This window comes from Arachis stenosperma, chromosome 9, assembly GCF_014773155.1.
Source record: "Arachis stenosperma cultivar V10309 chromosome 9, arast.V10309.gnm1.PFL2, whole genome shotgun sequence".
In the NCBI taxonomy this organism is placed as follows: domain Eukaryota; kingdom Viridiplantae; phylum Streptophyta; class Magnoliopsida; order Fabales; family Fabaceae; genus Arachis; species Arachis stenosperma.
Genome location: NC_080385.1, coordinates 17599677 through 17614092, shown reverse-complemented (window position 1 = coordinate 17614092; position 14416 = coordinate 17599677). Strand labels below are relative to the sequence as shown.

The 14416-nt window shown below is 35.9% G+C and overlaps 3 protein-coding genes across 6 annotated transcripts; 2 read left to right on the top strand and 1 right to left on the bottom strand.

Annotated features, from left to right (window-relative positions):
* Positions 1-930: 930 nt before the first annotated feature.
* Positions 931-5048, top strand: LOC130948132 (uncharacterized). 4 transcript variants are annotated; one of them, XM_057876847.1, is made up of 8 exons: positions 931-1234; positions 1385-1474; positions 1714-1769; positions 2775-2870; positions 2969-3046; positions 3231-3293; positions 3823-3999; positions 4755-5048. In XM_057876847.1, the coding sequence occupies exons 1-8, from the start codon at positions 1042-1044 to the stop codon at positions 4884-4886; spliced, it is 885 nt and encodes a 294-aa protein (XP_057732830.1). In that variant the 5' UTR covers positions 931-1041; the 3' UTR covers positions 4887-5048. The 4 variants fall into 4 exon arrangements, with proteins under 4 accessions (XP_057732830.1, XP_057732831.1, XP_057732829.1 ...); XM_057876848.1 differs by having other exon boundaries at positions 934-1234; positions 3826-3999; XM_057876846.1 differs by having other exon boundaries at positions 934-1234; positions 3826-3999; positions 4745-5048.
* Positions 5049-7138: 2090 nt separating this feature from the next.
* LOC130947382 (protein ELF4-LIKE 4-like) lies at positions 7139-9816 on the bottom strand. The gene is made up of 3 exons (XM_057876073.1): positions 9602-9816; positions 8756-8819; positions 7139-7788 (listed from the first exon to the last, which is right to left on the bottom strand). The coding sequence occupies exon 3, from the start codon at positions 7752-7754 to the stop codon at positions 7410-7412; it is 345 nt and encodes a 114-aa protein (XP_057732056.1). The 5' UTR covers positions 7755-7788; positions 8756-8819; positions 9602-9816; the 3' UTR covers positions 7139-7409.
* Positions 9817-11542: 1726 nt separating this feature from the next.
* Positions 11543-12819, top strand: LOC130949170 (uncharacterized). Its single transcript, XM_057877968.1, has 3 exons — positions 11543-11792; positions 11875-11939; positions 12097-12819. Exons 1-3 carry the CDS (start codon positions 11543-11545, stop codon positions 12817-12819), a joined length of 1038 nt encoding a protein of 345 aa, XP_057733951.1.
* Positions 12820-14416: the final 1597 nt, after the last annotated feature.

Here is a 14416-nt window from a genome sequence, read left to right as displayed (position 1 = left end):
GTTTGTGGCTGAGGAGTGTGATCCAATATATTCTGTCATCATGTGGACTGATTGATCAGAAGATAGCTCCAACTGTCCTGTTTGAAGATATACAGCATGTATTGCTCAACTTAAAGGCGGATATATCAAAGGTGATAGAACAAAGCATATTTCTCCCAAATTCTTCTTCACTCACGATCTTCAAAATCAAGGGACAATTGATGTCCAACAGATCCGCTCAAGTGATAATCTGGCAGATTTATTCACAAAGTCACTCCCAAAATCTTCTTTTGAAAGATTGGTACATCAGATTGGGATGCGCCGATTTCGAGATATAAAATAATGTCGGCAAGAGGGGGAGACTGTACTCTTTTTTCCTTGGTCAGGTTTTTTTTCCATTGGGTTTTTCTTGACAAGGTTTTTAATGAGGCAGTCCCCATCACAAAGGATATTGTACTCTTTTTCCTTCACTAAGGTTTTTCTCACAGGGTTTTTCTTTAGTAAGGTTTTAACGAGGCAATAATCCTAAATGGTCATCCAAGGGGAGTGTTGTGATAAGAATGAGTTATCACATCTTATGTGGATGCCCATTTTCCATAAGATAGAGTTTCCCAAGGATGAATGAATTTAATGTAGTTTGAAAAAGAGAAGCCTTGCACATGTATAAATAGGAGCATAGGCTGAGGCCTTTGAACACACAAAAAAATAATAAAATAATTCTCTCTCTCTTTTATGTTGCAATACTTCTCTCACTCTCTTTATACTTCTTTATATTTTATGTTTGTTACCTCTTTCTTATTTATTTATTTAGTTATTTTATAACACTAACTAGTGATGGAGTTAATTAGTTCGACCAATAATTCACTGATCGAATCAATAACTCAATAATGCAGTAATCCAGTAATCTGACGCTCGATCCCGATTCTGTTGTAATAACTATGATTCGGACTCCTTTGTCGGTAAGAATTAAGAAACACGAATTAGTAAGGGCTTTTAGGGAATTGCAGAGTGTTATCCTTTCAAGCGGGAACCAACGGTTGGAGGAGGGCGCCACTGCCAACAATGGCGTTGGTGTGTTCTACGCTTTCTTCCATCCTTTCCCTCCAAACCCATCATCTTCTTTTGGATTCTCAAACTTCAACCACACCATTTCGTTCTTCTTTCCTCTTCATCAACACAGATAACTCTTTTTCTCTTGTATGTCATGCCAAGAAGAAGCTCACTTTTTTCGACCAAATTCTCGATTACATCGAAGGTGGATGCTTCTCCACGTACCCTCTGTTTTTCTTCTTGGCTTCTTAAAATCATACTCCTCCTGTTTTTCTCACATTATAGATTAACGAAAATAAATTTGGATACTATTTTTCCTCTATAATCAAACATGTATTAATTAATTAATTTCTAGGGGGTCCAAAATTAAGGAAATGGTATGGTGCACCTGATCTCCTTCCAAAAGATGACACTAACACACAAGATGAAGAGGATGATTATCCGGGTAAGTTATTTTAGTGGTGAAAATTTAAGTACAGTTAACTTCGTTAATATGAACTTGAATGTAAAGTTGATAGTTGAGAGCATGATAATTTAATCAAATTTGTCAAACTATTTAATGAGATTCTTAGTTATTAACTTTGCACGAAGGGAATTACATTTACTTGATAGTTTACTCTTTTTTCTTTTATGCTTATTTGTTCTGAAATTTTGATATCACACAATTGTATTGTACCAACGCAGAAGATGAAATCAGGGATGCAGTGCTAGTAACAGATGGAGATAGTGAGATGGGTCAGGTCTGCTTGCCAATTTTTTTTTAAAAATTATTATTACAAGCTTTGCCTTATTATTGATATATCAAAATCTTGTAATTCAAGAACAATATTCTTATCAACAATGTTATTTACAGAGGCAGAAAAGTTGGTCCCTATTTCTACACTAAATTTACAACTAACTGAAACATTAAGCAACATTTGTATAGATGTAATACATAGGATTTACATTGAGTGGAAAGAGTTTAGTGTAAAACGTTTTACATAATCGTCAAGTTACATCCGTTCTTTTAGATGATCATTTACGCGATTAATGTAAAGGTGATTGCTCGCATATATATTGTAAGCATACATAGAATTCCGAGGTGAGAGAAAACAAACATGCGAGTCCCTCTTTTTCTTTTTTCTTTTTTTTTTCTTCTCTGCATTGAATACACCTTTGTATTCTATGCATTGTTTGAGTATATATGCGAGTCTTTTCCTAATGTAAAAGGTAATTATTTTTACTCACATGATATTACATGATTAAATGTACGTACAAAACTTCTTTACATTGGCAATGTATCAAAATTAAATTCTAAAGAGTATTGCCTCTGAAATTCTGGGACCTTATACTTCATAAATATGTATCCATTGTCTTGATTGACTTATATTAAAGTGAAAATTTTACTAACTAGTTTGGTGAAATTCATCTTGACAACTTCTATCAGATTAGGAAGATTGATTTTCCCTTGAAGTTGTTTTTTAGGAATAGTGTTATAGTTAGAGGAGTATTTAGTGCTATATTTTACAAAATATATAACTAAGAGAGCTGGAATTTTCTTTTTGGGGTTAGTAAGGAGCGAATTTTAATGTTCATATAAGCTTGATACCATGTTGTGATATCACTTTTTCTAAAAATTTAAACTAATAGGAGAAGATATACAAATATTTATATCTCTAACACACAAGCAATATGCATTACCCTGTATTAAAGGAATCCATGACATTAAAGCCTTGTTGAGTAAATGTTTTCTGGGTTTTACACAGATGGTGATATTGTCACTAATTGTGAAGCGAACTCGAATAAAGGCACTGGTAAAGGATAAACGGGCTGCACTTGAAGCCTTTGGAACTTATGTTGAGGTGGATAAAAGTTAATAACTTTTTTTTTCATTTTTTTTATAGTTCCTTATTTAATCATGATTATTATTAACTCATTGCATGATATTTGTTGGGAACAGTCCATGACAGGTGATACAAGTGACAATCGATTCCTCAAGAAAGCTCTCAGAGGAGTTCGCACAATTATATGCCCAAATGTATGTATGAACACCTTAACTCATTTGCATTTGTAAAATTTGAACAATGAAACTTGATCATTTTTTAGTGTCAAAATTTTGCACTTATAAAGACAAAGACAAAGGTGATACTATTATATTTGTTGTCCTTAGAATAATGTTCCAAATAGATAAATGATTGAATTATTTCATTATTGTTTTCCAGGAGGGTTTTCTTTCCAATGTTGGGAGCCTTCAAGGGGTACAACATATAATCCTCTTATCACAGGTACCCTTTTCCTTTATTATCCCTAGTAATGCTATTTTCTAACAAGGGTAAACTATCAAAATGGTACCCAAAAGTTTATGGTGTTGACAAAAATAATTTTGAAAGATACAAACGACAAACAAACTCTCAAAAAGTCAAAATACTTAAAATAGTGACAAAAATAACCAAATATTAAATATATATTCTAAAAAAAAAGCTTTAGAGATAATATCTTTTATGCGATTTGTTGCAAGCATTATTGGAAATAACATTTGGATAAAAATATCTAAATAGATATAAGATTTGGAAGAATATACTAGCTTTTTTCATATAAGATTTGATGTTTTATGAATGCTAATTTGATTAAGTATTTACCCAAACATCATATTGATCCTAATTTTTTTAATTTTCTATTGGTCGATTCAAAACTTTATTTCTTCAACAAAGTTGAGTCATAGGAGAAGCATTACTCTTCTCAAGGTTACTTTCCGTTGAAGAAAACAAGAAGAGTGTTTATTTGTTGCCTTGTTTTGTTTTTTTAACAAAGTAGCAGTTGTCAGTTTATAGTGGTAAAAGTGGGATCCAATCTATGATGAAAAGCAATGCAAAGAAATTGGCAGAGCAAGATGAATCAGTGTTGAAGAGCTCAGGGATTCCTTACACCATTATTAGAACCGGTGCATTTCAAGATACAGCTGGTGGAAATCAAGGCTTTACCTTCGACCAGGTACATACAACACCCTACATTTTTATTTTTCTTCTTTTTGATGATGGAAACAATCTGAGACATAATAAGTAAATGTTTCATAGGATGTTTTTACTTATCAAACCCAAAACAAAGCATGCTATTGCTATCAACTAATCTCTTCACTATTTGATATTGCTACTTGTTATTAGAACATTTCTGTGAGTGCTATTCTGATCTAATGTTAGCAATCCTCTTTCTATTAAAAGGGTTATTTCTAGTTTATGTTGGATCAATATGATACAAGTATTGAATAAGGTACAATAAAATATACAGAAATACCATGTGCACATTAAAAATCAAATACCAAATCAGCTACTATGTATTTGTATATAAATACATATGTAGTTTAACGAATTTTTATTATGTATTTTTGTATTTCAATCTGCATTTCTACTAGTGGTTGATTTTAGAATACACCTAACATGGTTGTAAAATATATGCATATAATAGGACAATCTGGCACAAAGTATCTCGTGTTATATAGGTCCGGTCGTTCGGAAAAGGACCGCATAGAAAGAGTGTAATATAGACAATTTGATTGACTTGCATTATATTTGACAGAATACTTATAATAGTCTCAATAACAGAGAAAAATAAACAGCCTCGTATTTTAGATTTAAAAAAGAGTTACAAGTAAAAGTTGAAGCAACAATATTTGATGAAAACAAAAGTAGTATTAGCATGGCATTGAACTCTATTTGATATGCACTAATATACAAAGCAGGGTTGTGCAGCTAGTGGAAGTATTAGCAAAGAAGATGCTGCCTTTGTTTGTGTACAAGCCTTGGACTGTGTCCCACAATCTGGATTCATATTTGAGGTGGCGAATGGCCAAAATCAAGTTTCAGATTGGAAACAATGTTTGACAGCGTTGATGGAGAAACCGAATCAATGACTTCAATGATCTTTCACATGGCACCCTATTTATTTTTTCAATTCTAGTGTTTGAAATTGTTGGTGAATACTAGAACCGCATTTTCATCAACACCCTGTTGTGCAAATGAATGGGGATGAGATAAGTTTATTTAGACTCATCGGCTCAACTATTTTATTCATTTTTTTTTAAATTCTAAATCGACTTAATGTTCACATGAAAGGATAAGGTTAAATCAAATTCAAACTCGACATGCATATTAAACCAATCGGGATGGCAGCATTTTCATTTGTTATGGCAGTCACCAAAGTCCCAATCAATTCATTAATACAGGGTTACAGAATTATAGTTCACTAGTCTATTTAAACAAGTGTCGCGACGGATTAGTCTTTGACCTGGGAATATCGTGGAAGACCAAAAAGAAAAGCATGTCATCATTCTTTTATTCCTCCTAATTTTTAAGCATATCATCGTTCTCTATCATCAGTTCATCATTGGGACGACATGGATTCTCTTGTAGTAGACTTGGACAACATTGGTTCTCTACTACAATATTACATATATGAGAAAGTATATGTAATCAATAGTTTTTTAGCTACAGCTAATAATTCCATTACTGTTAATATATGCATGTTGGATAATAGTCATCTTGTTTTCTTAGGTGTTGGATGAATATTAGCTAGAAAATTGAAAATTGTTGGTCATGTAGCTGGTCTTCAATTCTTAAGTCCAAAATCAACCTTAGCTTACATTGCTTTTTACTTAAAATTTTACCCATGATAACTATGATAACAAAAAAATGTGCCAGGTTTTGGATTGTATAATTTCATTAATTTGAGACTCCTTTCTGTATGTTTCTTTTATTTTTATTTTATTTTTCCTGGTCTATGTCTATGGTATTTTTAGATCTATAGATGAGAGAGCTAATTTCTCAAAAAGGAAAAAAGAAAAAAAGGTTGGGGGGATGAGAAAATAAAGGGTAAAAACTAAAGTAAAAACTGAAAATAATGGGCATTGAGTAGTTTAATAAATCTAATGTGAATTAAACTTCTGCACATGATATTGTGCTCTAATATGGGTATGTGCATAGCATTTCATTTTTACATTATTATCATTTTATTCTAAATAATTCATGTATGTCTTAGCTTGAAAGGGTAAATTATATTTAACCAAAAGATTAAAACTTTTCCATTATCCCAAGAACAATTTTTCTCAAAATGTATTATAAAAAAGTACAGTGCAAAAAGCTTGTTTCCTCTATAAAGCTCTGTAGTCTTTAACTCCTAAGAAAAGAGAAGGGAAACTGGGAAAGGGGTTGCATCCTAAAAAGTAAAAACTAATAAGCATCTCTGACCAAGAAAAAAAAAAAAAAACTAATAAGCATCCAAGACCAAGAGGCTCCAAATAAAGGCTTCATCATGAATACACCCTTCTTTAATCTTTCATTTGCTTTTTAGTATTCTTGGTCAATTATTTATTGCCACTTTTAATGGTTTGGCAGAATGCCAACTTTCTTTTCTTTTAGTAATCTTTCTACAATCACAATCATATGCAATGCCATTGCCCCCACCCAAAAGCCAGGAAAAGGTACTCATGTCTTACAACTTCAATCATATTCCATGTGATTATTAGCAGTGACTAGTTACAATATGGGTGTGTTTGGTTACCAAGATGGAGTTAGGCTACCTATGATCACTTTCTTTATTCAGACAAAAAGCATCTTCAACACATTTAGCAAAAAATAGCTCCTGAAGTTATCAAATTATTAAATATAATCCTCCATTCCAATCCTAGAAAAGCACATGAAAACAAAACAATACTCCACCCATATTCCCTTTTATTTGTCACAATCAATTTCATCACATAATTATTGTATTTATTTCATGAGTATTACCGGAATGCCCAAAATCCCACATCTAATAGTATTAAATGCCTGATGTTGTATTTGAAAATGGTTATTCCTCCTGTGATTCTCCATGTTCCTTTTAGTACTCAACATCTACTATAAAAAGTAACAAATGATTAGCACATTTAAGTGATAACAGACCAGCACACAACCTCCCATAATTTTAATCCTCAGAGTGTGTTAGTCGAAGAGCACAATCATCAATAAATGATGACATTTAGTTTGAGTTGCTGGATGATTGGATCATAGACATACAGAACCAGGAAGGAAACTAAGAATGACCCATCAAATATTATCAAACAATGCAGAAAAATTTAATCACTATCAGCAATGTCAAATAAGTTCAAGCTTGGAAAATTGAATTAATGGCCCACTGTTTTCCATTTCACGGGGCTAACGAGTTGTTTGAAATTACAATTATATGGTACATAAATTGGTACAAGAGATTAGATCATTAACTAAAGCTCTATGCCCTCCAGACATAAACCCAATATGGAACACAAAAAATAATTTGGAGAGTACTTACATAGTCCCACTCGACAATTTCTATCCGCCATTAGAACGAACATGTTGATTTAACTGCTTTCAAACTCAAATATCAATGATCAATCAGGTAGATCTAATTCTCTTCTGACTGATTTTTCCATCAGATTTCAATGTTCCACTTGAATCCCCTTCAGATGAAGCTTCCCGAGACTTGGTGAAAGAACCGGAAAGATCAGCATAGAGATCAACCACCCTTCTGATGTTGCTGTTGAGCTCTCGAATCAAACCGACATTTCTGCTCAAGTTATCGGGCCTCTTGGATTCATGGTTTTGGTTTATCTCATTGATTAGTAGCCTATTCTGGTTCAAGATATCTTGGGCTTGCAACAAGTTCTTTTGAAATATTTGTAGAATTCTACTATCTACTTGAGTTGTATTGCCTAATTCTCCAAATATATCACCTTCCATTTCAATTATGCTTATGATTCAGTTGACAAATGCACTGGAAGAAGAAGTAGAAGAATGAATGAATGAATAGAAAGCAAATACATTGACCAATATGAAGAAGAGAAGTGGACAAAAGAAGTATGAGTTATCTCACAAAATTTTAAAGAAGAAAATAAAAAGTGAGCAATTGGATGGGATGCTAAATCTATTTGATTGCAGGAGAGGAAAGAAACTCAAAAAGTTGGCTCAGTATTTTTTAGGCCAAAGAGAAGCACAAGACAATCAATACACATACTTTTATCATATTCTTTCCTCTATCAGTTAAGCAACCAAGAAAAAGGGTGCCCTGTGCAATAAGAGTTTGCATAAGATTCCGAAGACCAAGCAAATGACATTATCATCAACAATGCTAGTGTTAAAGGTCGCTGGCTACTGTTAACCTAATTATTTTCCAACAAAACATCATTTCAGTTTCAAATTACAGCATTACACAATACTTCCAAGAGTAAAAATAACCAAGAGTGAAAGGACAAAAGTACTAACACATCTTGCAAATCCATTTCATAATTTTCTCTAATCTAAATACAATCTGTCAATTAAAAAAAAAATCATAACCAAGCAGCCATTTGCAGAGCTTGTCCCTCTAATTGTAAAACTTAAATAATTGTAAATGTTTCCAAAAGCCCTTCATAGTTCCAATGAGTTCAAACTGAATAATCATGAATGAAAAAAAAATTATTTGTAAATAGAAGTAACCATTAGATATAAGATTCAATCTAGATTTAAAAAAAAAATCAAAATCTTACCTATATACAACGGGGAAAGAAGAGATATTTGGTGTAAACAGTATATTTTGATATTTCTAAAATTTGAATCAATACCTCTTAATTCAAATGTAAGATATTTATCATTTTGACTGGTGTTATATTTATTATTTTTAAACATATTTAATGAATAGAAGGCCAGATTACTAGGCACTAAGAAATACACTAGAAATAACCATAAAAACATTGTCCACTCACACAAATGTTTCGTCGAATCTATCTCTTAGGGCCGCCAAAATTGAGGATTGATCTCCCCGGGAACCTGAAATTAGCATAGAAACAATTATTCACAAGTTAAATGTGAACATACAATTTAGGATCTAATCCCAATTCTCAATCCTCTTTCTTCAACCTCATAATAAAACATTACTCTTATTAATTCACCCACTCACATAACAAAAGAAAAGTCCATACAAGAATCAATGCAAGCCACCAAGAATAAGTGGGTTGAATCATTGCAAAAAGCGCCTTTGACCATCCAAGAGGAAAACAGAACAGATCATGCCACTCAACTCTAAAGGATGAAGGAATAAACCCAAGGTACAAACTCAGAATTTCTAAGAAACAACCAAGTTGAACATTCATAAATACTAAAACACGTAAGAATGGATCCATGTATTCATTTCAAATTTATATTTAAGAGTTCAAATTAACAATAGAACACAAAATCATTTTATCAAAACAAAATCAAGCAACTAAGAATCATAAAAGTTACATTCCATAAGCAATAGAAGAAAGTATAAAAAAGAAAATCAAGAATAGAAAATCACACAATAATCACCATGAACAACCGAGAGAGAATAAGTAAATACACCTTTCAACTAATGGTGCAATTTAGTAGCAAAGGACCAAAACAGACGACAGAAAGAACCTACTTGTTATTGGGGCATTTCATCAAGCATGTTAAACGCAGTCATGTAAAGGAAAAATACATTGACCAAACGCATCAATTTATCATCCCCGTGAACACTACAATAAGATCAAGAGAAACCATAACAAAAAAGAAAACACCTACGACAAGTTAAGAGGAAGAAAGAAGCGAACCAGAGAGGCGCAGAGAGAGAGAGGAAAAGCGAGCGGCGACTGAGATGGCGTAGCGACGACAGAGACTATGGCGGAGAGAGAGTCAACGCATTGAGAGAGAGAGAGAGAAACATGGATCGAAAAGTATGAAGAAGAAGAAGAATAAGGAATGAGGGGCTTAGCATGAGCCACACCTCCCAAAGTGTTTCCAGGACCTTACTTCAAATATCTTTTTTATTTTATTATACAGATATTAATTAATAAAACTCGTTTGTTTAGTACACAAAATCACAAATTGTTGTTTTTTTTAATATTCTAAAAAATAAATTACGAATATGTTTATTTTATTATATATATTTTTTAATAGTAGTTCTCGTTTTTAAAATATTTCTAATATTAATTTGTGAGTTGTTACGATATAGATGATCATTAACCATTTTTCTAATTAAAATTACTTGATCAGTACAAATATTTAATAATAAATAATACTATTTTTTTTTAAGTTGGAAAAGTTTTTTAAAGTTTGAAAAGTTACACTTATACCAGTATAAATAGAAGACATAGTCAGAGACAATATAAACACAGCAATAATATTAAATATTCATATCTGTCTTTATGTTGCCACATATAATATATATATTTTTTTGGTATATAAAATAAAATAATTAATTATTTCTCCAAAAAAAAATTTTTAACTTTATTTTTAAGAATACAATTTTTTTTTTGAAATAAGAGCAAGTTTGTCACACCCTAGTGAACTCTATGATGAGTTCGAAAATAAAAGCGTATTGAAGAGAAAGATCAAGTAGCCACAATTTTTCTGTTTACTTTCTTTCTCGCTATTAACATTGTCGCTATGATATCAGGAAATCCATTGTTATCCATTCATTACGATGGTGAAATAGTATATGATGAAGAAGGTTCAATTGTCTTTAGATCGGGCCAACTGATAATTACCTATATGACACCAGAAGTCAACAGTTTAACAGCTTTGAAGAATTTGATATTGCATTCCGTCGGACAACAGGAATCTAAAAGGGTGAAAAAAATTTACTACAGATATCTGACCGAGTTAGATTGCAATTTGTTTTATAAAAGGTATATTACAGTTGTGTTGTCTTTGTCTTTGTTACTAATATATTTATCAGACTATCGTTGTGTGCGGTATTTCTATTGTTTTGAATTAGGTACCGGTTGCGCGACGACGAGGACGTACGATATATAAGGTCGTGGCACAATATTCATCTGTTGGAATTATACGTGTTTTTTGTTGACTTTGGTGGCCGGGGATCATCTGCAGATACTGTCGATGATAGTCCGACGAGTGGAGTTGTTAGACAAACTATCAGAATGACGATGGTGGATCTAAATATGCCACCTGAGGGTAGTTAGGAGGGGTCTAATGTTGAAGTTCGTAACGTTGACTTAATGGATGACGGTCTTGAAAGTCATGATGGTTCTGCTATCAGAGATCTGATGATGGAGCAGTATGAAGTCAACCCCGATGATAGAGACGATGTTGATGAAGAACCACCCAAAATCCCTGATGATGGTGACGAGAAAGAGGAGATGAACTACTACGATGACACACAGATTGCTCTGACACAGCTTGCCATTTCTCGACCATATGAGCGGCCGGATCATTTCACGAGGTTGAATCTTGATGCAATGACTTCGGATTGGTCGTTTACCCAAGGAGGTCCTGAAGAAGCCCCAAGCAACGAGTTTAAGATTGGACAACAATTTAGGAACAAGGAAGAAGTCATGTTGGCAGTTAAGCAGTACAGCATCAGGAGGGCTGCGGAGTACAAAATAGTAGAGAGTGACCATTGGAGGTACAATGCATGATGTATCCAGTTCGGACCCGGTTGTAATTGGAGCATACTCATATCATATTGCCGAAAGCAAGAAAGGTGGGAGGTTAGGAGATATACTGGTCCTCATACTTGCATGCAAACTTCGATGGAGCAAGATCATCATAGGTTGGATTCAAAAGTGATTGCACAACACATTTTCACGATGGTCAAGGCCGATCCAACAATCAGCATCATGGTTCTACAAGGAGGTGTGGAGAATCATTTTGGTTACAAGGCGTCCTACAGAAAGGTTTGGCTTGCAAAACAGAGAGTCGTCGCTAGAATATATGGCGATTGGGAGGAGTCATACAACAAGCTTCCTCGTTGGTTATTCGCTATGCAGATGTACTTGCTAGGTAAGATTTATTTATGGTTTAGTTACTCGCTATTAAATAATTCAGCCGTGTACCAATAGCCGACTAATGTATGTCCATTTAGGTACTTGGGTGCAACTAGTGACACAACCCTGGCTTGCCTCCACCGACACTGTGATGTTTCATCGGGTCTTTTGGACGTTTTCACCGTGTGTTGAGATCTTCAAGCATTGCAAGCCACTTATCTCTATTGATGGCACCCACCAATATGGTAAATACGGTGGAACTTTGTTGATATCCATAGCGCAAGACAACAATGCAAACATTCTGCCCATTACATTTGCAGTTTTTGAGGGGTGAGACAAAGGAGGCATGGTCGTTCTTTCTTTCGTACTTACGGGAGCATGTTACACCACAACCAGGGGTGTTAGTGATTTCAGACAAACATAAGCCCATTGATGGAGCACTAAATGCCGAAGGGAGTTTATGGAAACCGCCGCATGCCTTCCAAGCGTTTTGTACAAGACACATTGCAACCAACTTCATGACCCACTTTAGGAACAAAGACTTGAAGAAGGTTCTTATTAATGCAACATACTCGAAGTCACATTGTGAGTTCGCTCATTATTATGGCCGTCTAAGGGGCGAAAACGTAGCTATTACAAACTGGCTTGAAGAATTGCCACGGTCACAGTGGGCACATTATGCTGATGAGGGTCGTCGATTTGGTCACATGACGACCAATATCTCCGAGTGCATTAATGTTGTTATGAAGGGTTCCCGCAATTTGCCAATCACGGCTCTTGTTAAGTCAAGTTATTTTCGTTTGGGTGAACTTTTTGCAAGGAAAGGTTCCGAGGCACTGGCCCAACTTCAGGTCGGTGCTGAATTTTCACAGACATTGATGAAGGCCATAGAATTCAACTCGAAGCACGTGAACACTATGAATGTTTACCAGTTTGATCGATCAAGGACAAACTTTACGGTTGAAGAGTTAGCGGCAGTTCCGGGATCCAGGCAACAAAATTATCAGGTGCTGCTTGATGAGCGCAAGTGTGATTGTGGGTAATTTCAGACACTTCATATTCCTTGTCATCACGTGCTTGCAGCTTGCTCTTATACAAGACTTCATTGGAAGCGATTTGTTCACCTTATGTACCGCATGGAGTCGGTCTTCAATGTTTACAGATCAGAGTTTCGACCGATAAAACACGAGGATGTCTGGCCATCGTATGACGATCCACGAATCCGTCCCAACTCTCGGACGATGAGAGTGAAAAGAGGCCGGCCCGTGAGCTCCAAGATTCGTAACAACGTGGATGACGTTGAGCATAACGGGGAGAAGTGGTGCGGATTGTGTTGCCAAAGCAGGCACACGCGGGGGACTTGCACCACTCTTGGTGATGGAGGGGCATCTTCTAGTCGACGATAGTTGTAGTTGTTTTAAATAAATTATTTGTGTGCATGAACTATAATGTTATATGTCATTAAATAAATTATTTGTGTGCATGAACTACAATGTTATAAGTCATTAAAATAGTTGTCTGTCGCCGTGATATATAACGCAATGATATATAACGCAGTGATATATAATATTATACATAACTACTATTTTCATCATAAATAATCTATAAAGAACTAGATGCTACTAACCCCGCCCTCGCTTCCCACCACGTGGGCCAGCATGTCGTCCGTGGAGCCTAGGATCAAGACACACACCTGTCCCACAAGCAGGTGGTTTGACACCTCGCTGACCATGACCAAGTGGAGGGACCGGGCCAGGCACTAGAGTACTCATATGAACCCTCATCGTCGCATAATCCCCAGTGGAGGATGACCCACTAGAATGATCAGTATCGATGTGGCATGGCAAGTATGCAGACTGAGGTGGTGTAGTGTGCATCTATGAGAATGGTTGGGTCTGCTGTGGCATCGTCAGCATATCTCCAAATCCGTCCTCACCTCCCTGTAGGGCGCCTGTCATCCAGTTCGGCACCATCAACATGACATCAATCATGTCCTGCGTATCCAGTATGGGCTGGTACTTGGGCTGGGGTCCAAGATCGGATGGGCTGAAAGGTATCTGAAACTGGGTGTCGATGTCAAAATGAACGCTCGTCTCTCGCCGTGACCCCTGATGACTGGTCCTGGCCTCCGAATGATGTGACCTAGGCAGTCTCAAAGACAAGTAGTCACCAAGAACGGGTCCTGACACTGATCCCACCATCTGGCCTGCATCCTCGGCACCGTGAGCCGGCGTGCTAACAGGGTCTCTCTCGCAGGGAACCTCGTCGGGACCCTGCCTCCCCCGCCCTCTGCCGCGTCTACCTCTCCCCCTGGCATCCCCCGCCCCTACCTCTCCCTCCTTCGGCATCTGGCCTGAGCTCCAGCAAGTGACCATCATCTGGCTGATGCAGGTTTGGAGCAAGCGGATGATGTATGGGCAGGTCCTCTGGCACCACCCCAGCAGCGACTAAGTGCTGGTCACCCAGACCAAATAACTTTGTGTGCGCCCACTGCAGGTACCATGTCATATACGGGAGGGACGGACGCAGGTCTATATAATGATATATCAATAGATGATGGTCGGCCCGAGCATCCCACATCTCATGCTAGCCACCAAGCAGCTGCGGGAACCACTTGCCACGACCGAATCTCCCATCCAG

What these genes read in the sequence shown, in the direction of transcription:
- LOC130948132 (XM_057876845.1), top strand. Translation starts at nt 1,042, where the DNA reads ATGGCGTTGGTGTGTTCTACGCTTTCTTCCATCCTTTCCCTCCAAACC. An exon ending in GCACAATTATATGCCCAAAT is followed by an intron (nt 3,047 to 3,230) that starts GTATGTATGAAC and finishes ATTGTTTTCCAG; the next exon opens with GAGGGTTTTCTTTCCAATGT. An exon ending in AAGGCTTTACCTTCGACCAG is followed by an intron (nt 4,000 to 4,744) that starts GTACATACAACA and finishes TATACAAAGCAG; the next exon opens with GGTTGTGCAGCTAGTGGAAG.
- LOC130949170 (XM_057877968.1), top strand. Translation starts at nt 11,543, where the DNA reads ATGGAGCAAGATCATCATAGGTTGGATTCAAAAGTGATTGCACAACAC. An exon ending in TATGCAGATGTACTTGCTAG is followed by an intron (nt 11,793 to 11,874) that starts GTAAGATTTATT and finishes ATGTCCATTTAG; the next exon opens with GTACTTGGGTGCAACTAGTG. An exon ending in ACACTGTGATGTTTCATCGG is followed by an intron (nt 11,940 to 12,096) that starts GTCTTTTGGACG and finishes TTACATTTGCAG; the next exon opens with TTTTTGAGGGGTGAGACAAA.
- LOC130947382 (XM_057876073.1), bottom strand. Translation starts at nt 7,754, where the DNA reads ATGGAAGGTGATATATTTGGAGAATTAGGCAATACAACTCAAGTAGAT.